This window comes from Populus alba, chromosome 4, assembly GCF_005239225.2.
Source record: "Populus alba chromosome 4, ASM523922v2, whole genome shotgun sequence".
NCBI lineage: Eukaryota > Viridiplantae > Streptophyta > Magnoliopsida > Malpighiales > Salicaceae > Populus > Populus alba.
Window position 1 is genome coordinate 20,382,748 of NC_133287.1, and position 7,541 is coordinate 20,390,288.

Genomic DNA, 7,541 nt, shown 5'->3' on the forward strand with positions numbered 1-7,541 from the left:
GGTTGATTATAGACCTAAATTAGTTTAAGTTGAAAATAAAAATCTGGTTAATCTGATAGTGTAACCAACCAACTTGACCTGATCAAAACCTGACCATTATTTTTATGACTTTGTTTTTTTTTTTTTTTTGAAAAATTAATGTTATTTTGATTTATTTTTTTAAATAAAAATCAATATAGGCTGGTCAAAACAACATTATTTTAATTAATTTATTTTTAAAAAAAATTAAAGTCTATCCTCCTAATGCTGAGCCGAGTTTTAAAACAACGATAAAAAATACTATGAAGAAGCTAAATGTGTATTTGGTATTTTGATTAATTTTTTTAAAAATCCATTAATTCAATGTATTTTTAGAGGAAAAAAACTCTCAAACCACAGTTCTAAATGACACATAAATAATATAAGAGATGATAGAGCTAGATAATATTGAGATTTAGAAAGTTCATGAAAGCAATTTGTAAAAAGGATCATAATTTCTATTATATCACATATTTGTGTGCCCCGTCTCCCATGAGAAAATCAACTAATCTTAATCCCCATAAAAAAATAAAACCAGTTTTGTTTGTATCCATGCAGATCAAGCAAATTGTATTCCTGTCCAGTACATGCCACAAAAATCCAAACGGTCACCTTAAGAATCCAATTGAGATAAGAAAAAATTGTGAAGGACTCGACTGAGACTATATATATGATTGGAGGACCATTTTTGGGTCGCCAAATTATTAACGTAAAGAAGACTGAGAAGTGATGGATGGTTGACGTACGCGTGTGGTGTCAAGTTTGCTCCCTGTTTTCGAGTCAGAGAGAGAGAAGGCGCAAGACTGAGCTATATTCCTTGCTTCGTTGAGTTGAGTAATGGTAAGAAGTTGGAATTACACTGATGACCTTGGTGACCTATGCAGTGCTCGATTGGCTAATCAATCCCTGTGATGTATGTAAATCTTCACTTTAGTCCCTAAACTTCGGTTTTACTTAATCATGATAGCTGAGGTCAAGGCTTTTAGCGAGAGAATTCTGAAGGCTGCTGGTAAGAAGAGCATGAAAGTTAGGAGATCATTAAACTCGACATGGAAATGAAACAACTGAGTGAAAAAAGGAACAGTCTGATCGGCTGTCTCCATAATGCTAGTGGCGGCAGCAAAACCAGCCTGAGAACCAAGTCGGAAAACGGCCAAGCCTTTTTTCCATCCTTTCCGTTGGTGTTGGGCCGCTTTTGTTGCAACTATGATAGGAGCCGGAGCACCCACAATGGCTTTTTCTTTAGTGTCTGCCTGAAGCTCTTGAATAATGATTTTTGTTGCTTCACCACTGCAAAATGTAGCAAGTGATCAGGAGAAAGCTTGTTGAAAAAAAATGCCAGGAAAAGATTTGTTCACTGCAAAGAGGAGAGTTGAATGGTAAATCGAAACAAAGTATTGCTACAAGTAAATAAAAAGAGATCCAGGAATCACATCTTGGTCGAAATTCATCTCATTAGAGAGGGTTTTCCTCTGTATAAATCAACCGCTATTCAATTTACACCTTTCAGAAAAACAAAGAATACACTGTGAAATTTATTTTCACAACGTAAAATGGGTGCTAAAACTGAAAGGACTTTAAATAATGCTGCACAAAAGGAAAGGATGCTATTCCTATATTACAAGCCGCACTAGATGAGTTTGCCTTTATTTTTTACATGTATATCCCAAAACTCCCATAGGGAAAAGAAACAAATTTTAACATCTATCAATGCTTCGCAGTTGGAATTCCTAAAAGTAATATCGAACAAACCTAATTTCCCGACTTCCCCTTCAAAACAAAAACGTCTTTCAAGAATAACAACTACAAACAAGTTTTATGGCCGCACTCTCAATCCTCTTTCAGCAAGTACTTCATGAACTCGACGAGCAACTTCAGCAGTGTCATTTAGCGGTGGGTAGCTCCAGCTTTCTGAAATCTGAAAGAGATAAACAAACAGATTACCTACGTAATTAAGTGAAGGAGAAACTTGATCACTACATGTACTGGTTAAGATATAGATGAGAATTCGGTGCGTTAATTATTCATTGCATAAAGGGAACAACTATTTCAAGAAAGAAGAAAAAATAACCAGAACAAATTCCCAGGACAGCCATTTCAAAACCTATCAACTAAAGTTGATGAGAAACAAGCACTTTCATAGTTGTTTGGCGATGTATGACCATTCAAATTTACCTTCAGTTATTTTGACTAATAACACAACCTTTATGAAGTAGAAGTATTATCATATTTTTACATAAAGTAAAATTTTGAAAAAATCTTCTAGAGAAGAAATAATAAATGAATTTGCACTTAACTAATTGAAAAAACAATGTTCGACAGCTAATATGGGTCTGCGAGATATTAGTACATCATTTAAATAAGTATTCTGCTATTTACTTACGTCCTCAGATCCTGTAAATGGTCGAACCACTCCTCGCTCCCTCAAAGATTTATGGAAGTCAGCCAACTTCCATGTGCAACGTTCAGATCCCATTACATAAACAGGTTTCCTGCAAGAACAGTATTGGAGTTTTAAATCAGCATTTACAAAATAAAACAAGGCATCTCGGAGCTTTTATGTTCTAAATCATCACAGTTGATAGAGATAATTTTCATGCATACCCAGTACTGCAAGCCTCACTTATCATACTGACTGAATCTGCTGTGACAACAAATGCATCTCCCCATGCTAAATGTCCCATATATGGATTTGGCTCTGAATGTTATGACATGCAAAACTATAAGATTGTGAGCTCTAGTAATTTAACTAGTATGGATTGAATTTTTCAAATCAATCAACAATACCTTCACCATCCCAGATGTAGACTTTTGGATTATTTGCAAGTTCTTTGATTATTATGTTTGAAACCTGTAGGTAGAATGACAGACACATATATTGAGGGATAAGTGGCAGGTATTGGAAAAAGAAACTATGAGAAATGAGTGGCCATACCTTCTTAGGTGTCCTATTTGAGAAAAATATTCTGACACTCCCGCAGCTCAAAAGCACGTTAGTCACAAAGGCACATAACTGCTTTGCTAGGTCCGTTCCATAACGACAGTGACCTAAACAATTTTAGGCACCATATCATATAATCATGTCTTTAATTCTCAGTCCATGAGAAACATCAAGAACTATGTGAACAGGGAGCTTTTAAGTTCTCTGCATAAAAATAATCATAAACCCAAATCCAAACAGAGCAGAACAAAAGAAATAATCAAACATGCCTTTTCAACTTCTAATTCTTTAATTGGGACAACTCGTGACAATGTTTGATTTTAAAGTTTCAGTTATTGCTATGCTAACATTAAAAAAGCATAAAATAAATAAGAAACTGCATTTCCTACAACAAATTCAATATAACTGGTGAACTGAGATATATGATGGAATCTCACAAGGAATTGCGTATCTTCAGCGCATAGCAAAGCCAAGTTTAGTTTTGGTAGTTGAATTATTTTGAAGAGTTGGCATAATGTAAAAACAACAGCAATAATCAACTTCGACTCTCACAGCAATTTCATCATTTAATTTCAAGGATCAGCTTATGGTGTAGTGGAAAAGAGTTCCTCTTTACAGCAGACTTTCAAGGTTTGAACCTCCTCCCGCCCCTCTTCCACAGGGTTCGAATGCAACAAAAATCGATATATGCAGTAGTGACCATGAAGGCAATACTCCTATGAGATTAATATAGCAAAAAATAAAATAGAATAATGCACGGACCACTATATCAAGAAAAGACAGACAATGGAAGTGAGACTGACAATTTGCACCAAAACTATCTAATCACAAAAGAGTACAGTGGATTAAAAGTATAATGGCTAATTACATGAAGGCCCTCCAATGTTAACCACCAGCAAAGGCTTTGGCAAAGGTGCAAACTCGTCATGCCATGTACTTGCTGCACTGCGTAACGCAGCAAAATCAATTTGATGTAAGGCTCCCACGGTAAGAACCTGAAGTTCAATGGTCATGTTATAAACTGCTAATTACCATCTTCAAAAAGAGGGGTTGTCAACAAAAAAAGTCTCATTACTACCAAGCAACTAGAGCAATATAATGTTTTGATACATACCACATGCTCATCAGGAGGTTCACGTGGAGTTATCCACCTCCGAAGAAATCGAGGAACTTGTTCTTGTGCTTGGGGAGTCAAAGGATAATAATCGTGATGAGGAGTGACAACCAAGTCAAACCTACTCAAGTCTGACCTTGGATGTTGAATCTGCATGACAAAAATAAAATGAATATCAGAAGCTTTTGTGCAACAACAGAATGAGGATCAAGTTGAATTGGCAAGGCAGCTTTGGAAGCTGTGTCTGACCTGTGTATAGTATGAAAAGAGTCCTTACATATGCATTGGTTTATTATAGAACTTTGGAAGCTGTAGCTGTCACTGTACAATAGGCTAACACAGGTGTATACTAGCCCTTATGTATATAATGGTTTATTCATCCATCTTAAACTAATAGCAAAAGGTTACAAATTGGATCCTCCTTGGTATATTTTTTAGATAGCCATCAAAGAACCGTGTTATTTATAGAATGTAGCAAATAGCTTTATCAAGTGCAATTTAAATTAAGGGAAGGCCTCAAACCTGTACAAGGAAAACTTTTTCTGATGCTAAACGTTTAATAGAGCTTGCAACAGAAATTGTATCTCTTCCAGATGCAACTACCAATAAAGGGCCATCCCTGAAACAATGCAGCAAAGCAAATAAATTAAAGAAAAAAGAGGTCTGTTTACTGACAGGAACTAACAGGTGTAAAATGGAAAATTCGTATTGCAAATACCAACAAGTTTGGGACCGCTGCATATTTAAGTGGAGTAATAGGTTTCAAATCCAACATAGCTCCACAGGGCAACAATCACATATATGCAGCACAAGGAAGAATTAAAAGACAAAAAAAATTAACAGAACCTTTTCATGAGTCTACATCGCAAGGTTAAAGCACCATTAGTCATACACAACACAACCCTTTCATTTCCATAAGCGCACATGATCTTCACAATCCATTAATCACCAATACCATTATCATGCATTTTCTTCACTTTCCTTTTCCTTTCACAAGGTTGCACAGACACCACGTCATCCATTAACCTTTACCACACGCCCATGTTCAATACAGATAAGCACGATTTACAAGAAGCGTACTTTCAAGTTTGCACCTTTGTTTGAATAAAACAGGTGAAATTCACTCGAATTAATATCTACTTTTAACACTTTCAGTAACTTAACAAGTTCAAATTACACAAAAGTCTGTAAGAAAATTACTTCTCATAACTTTCTCGTGCCATATTCACAATCCGCTTCGAATCAGCTTCTAAAATTGACGACAAGCCCACACTGCCACCTTTCTCCGACGGAAGAGGTGAAAGCCTCCTCCGCCGCGATGCTATTAACCGCAAATAACTATATATCCGCCTTATGATGCAGTACAACAACTTGTGGAGAGAAATCGGTAGCCAATGCAACCACTCATTTATGCCTCCTCTTGGTCTCGTCACTCTCTGCATCCATCCAATTAAATAAATGCCCCAAAAACCAATCCAAAAATAAAAGATTAAACCCTAATTTAGCAGGAACTAAAAAACAAGCAAAAATTATTTATTTTTTTGTGATTAAGGAGTTGAAAAGAAGAGAAGTGAACTGACAAATAAGACGTGCTTATCATAGAGGCCAAGAGCACGAACTAAGCCGAGGCTCTGGTTTTCTGAACCGGGAAATCCGTTGCCGATGACGACGGCGCGGCGAATGACACTGTACGCGCCGTTTTCGAAGATCTCCGGTACTCCCATGGTGGGACTCGGGGGTTCAGGTAGCCTTATTGGCTTCATGGATTGATTTCCACTCAGATTTCAGATTCCAAACCCTAATTCCGTTCGAATTCGATAGCATGGAAATGCAGGGAGAGAGAGAGGAGCCACTGGCTTTCGCTAAGAACGTTTTCTTTTACTGTTGAATTTTCCTGAAATGCAGGGTTATTTTTGGATTTGCCTTATTTTTGGAAAGTACGGCCCACAGCTTAAAAGCCCAGCAACTGTGTGATAATTAAATAAAAAATTATTTGCATAGCCCAATATCAATATATATATATATATATATAAAACACAACAAATCATGGGCCTGCGGCTATTGTAACAGTGCGGAGACATTTGTATTAGTTACTGTTTGTTGTTTTTGTAATAATACCGTGTTTTTGAAAAACATATTTTTTAAAATTAATTATTTTTTATTTTTAATATATTTTGGTGTGTTTGTATTAAAAATATTTTTTAAAAATATATATTTTAATATAATTTTCAAAAAAAAATTATTTTTTAAAAAAATAGCTTTCACAATATTAAACACTACACTATCTACAAGTTTAATTTACTCTAATATTCGAGTTATTTGTCAACTGATTAATTATAAAATGATTTTATTTTGTATAAAAAACTAAAATTATATTGTTATTTTTATAAAAAATAAAAAATATTAAAGTAGTTTTGTTTTGAATAAAAACTTTTTTTAAAAAAAATCAATCTTTTAAAGTTAATATAATAAGTTGTCAGGTTTTATCAAGTCAATTGAATTGATTGTAGAAATCCCATAAAAAACCAAATCAAGCAAGTGAGATCTCAAACATTTTAAAATGTTTGGTCACAAAAAAATATAATAATGGAAATTCTTAGAGACCGGAGCAAGAGCAGAAAGATTGAAGATGGAGTGCAATGCTTGCAGGGATGAGTGTTCATGAGATAGTGGGGAATCCACTCGAGTAGTGGCAAAGCATTTTCAATTGATTTCAGGGATCCAGTGGGTGGACCTATTTCAAATACAGTATAGTCCAAGACAACAATTTTTTTTTTTTTTTTTATGTTCATCAGGTTAATTTATCTCTCTTTCTTTATAATTTTTTTTTCCATCCACTAAAAATTTGTGAACTTTCATACGTTAAATGAGGAGAAATTCATAAGTTTTGAAATCTAGTCCAACCTGACAGATAAATCTAGAAATCATTTGACCTGGAGCTGGAAATAGACCGGGTTGCAGAAAAAATAAAAATCCAATGTGACCTAGCAATACCTGTTCAAAAACTCTGTTGCAACTTGTTGATTTTTGTTTTGTTTTTTTTTACTAAAACGATATCTTTTTTATTTTAAAAAAAATAACTTGGACGACTCGGTCAAAATCCAGAACCTAAACCTTGAACCGGGCCAGTCACCAAACCGGGTCTGAAAATTATGAGAACAATTATATTTCTCCAAGATACATGAATCATTTCATTATATAGTTTGAAAAAATAACAGGCTAAGGCCTCTCGAAATTTCATTATATAATTTTCTTATGGTGAAGTCTATTTGAGAGTATGATTATTGTTGTTTTTAAAGTGTTTTTCATGTCAAAATACATTAAAATAGATCTAGAATATTAAAAAAAAGAAAAAAAAAGAATTCCCAGACGGTGAAACACAAGCTAATTCAGCTTAGACCGCAGGATATTTTTCTAAATTTAGCTAGCAAGAGATGACAAATGTAATCAAGAATAATTTTCTTTTAT

General features: G+C 34.6%; 1 protein-coding gene across 2 annotated transcripts; it reads right to left on the reverse strand.

Annotated features, from left to right (window-relative positions):
- Positions 1–1,033: 1,033 nt before the first annotated feature.
- Positions 1,034–5,974, reverse strand: LOC118038965 (mitochondrial fission protein ELM1). 2 transcript variants are annotated; one of them, XR_004685858.2, is made up of 11 exons: positions 5,654–5,974; positions 5,274–5,509; positions 4,596–4,692; positions 4,074–4,223; positions 3,828–3,954; positions 2,954–3,066; positions 2,806–2,869; positions 2,623–2,716; positions 2,402–2,510; positions 1,771–1,936; positions 1,034–1,308 (listed from the first exon to the last, which is right to left on the reverse strand). XR_004685858.2 is itself a non-coding variant. In XM_035045522.2 (10 exons), the coding sequence occupies exons 1-10, from the start codon at positions 5,834–5,836 to the stop codon at positions 1,835–1,837; spliced, it is 1,275 nt and encodes a 424-aa protein (XP_034901413.1). In that variant the 5' UTR covers positions 5,837–5,974; the 3' UTR covers positions 1,455–1,834. The 2 variants fall into 2 exon arrangements, 1 of the variants encoding a protein (XP_034901413.1); XM_035045522.2 differs by lacking the exon at positions 1,034–1,308 and having other exon boundaries at positions 1,455–1,936.
- Positions 5,975–7,541: the final 1,567 nt, after the last annotated feature.

Bases quoted from the DNA above. Each gene is read 5' to 3' on its own strand.
- LOC118038965 (XM_035045522.2), bottom strand. From the start codon at position 5,836: ATGAAGCCAATAAGGCTACCTGAACCCCCGAGTCCCACCATGGGAGTA. The intron at 5,510-5,653 runs GTCAGTTCACTT...GGATGGATGCAG, and splicing joins ATGATAAGCACGTCTTATTT to AGAGTGACGAGACCAAGAGG. The intron at 4,693-5,273 runs GTAATTTTCTTA...GCATTGTTTCAG, and splicing joins GCACGAGAAAGTTATGAGAA to GGATGGCCCTTTATTGGTAG.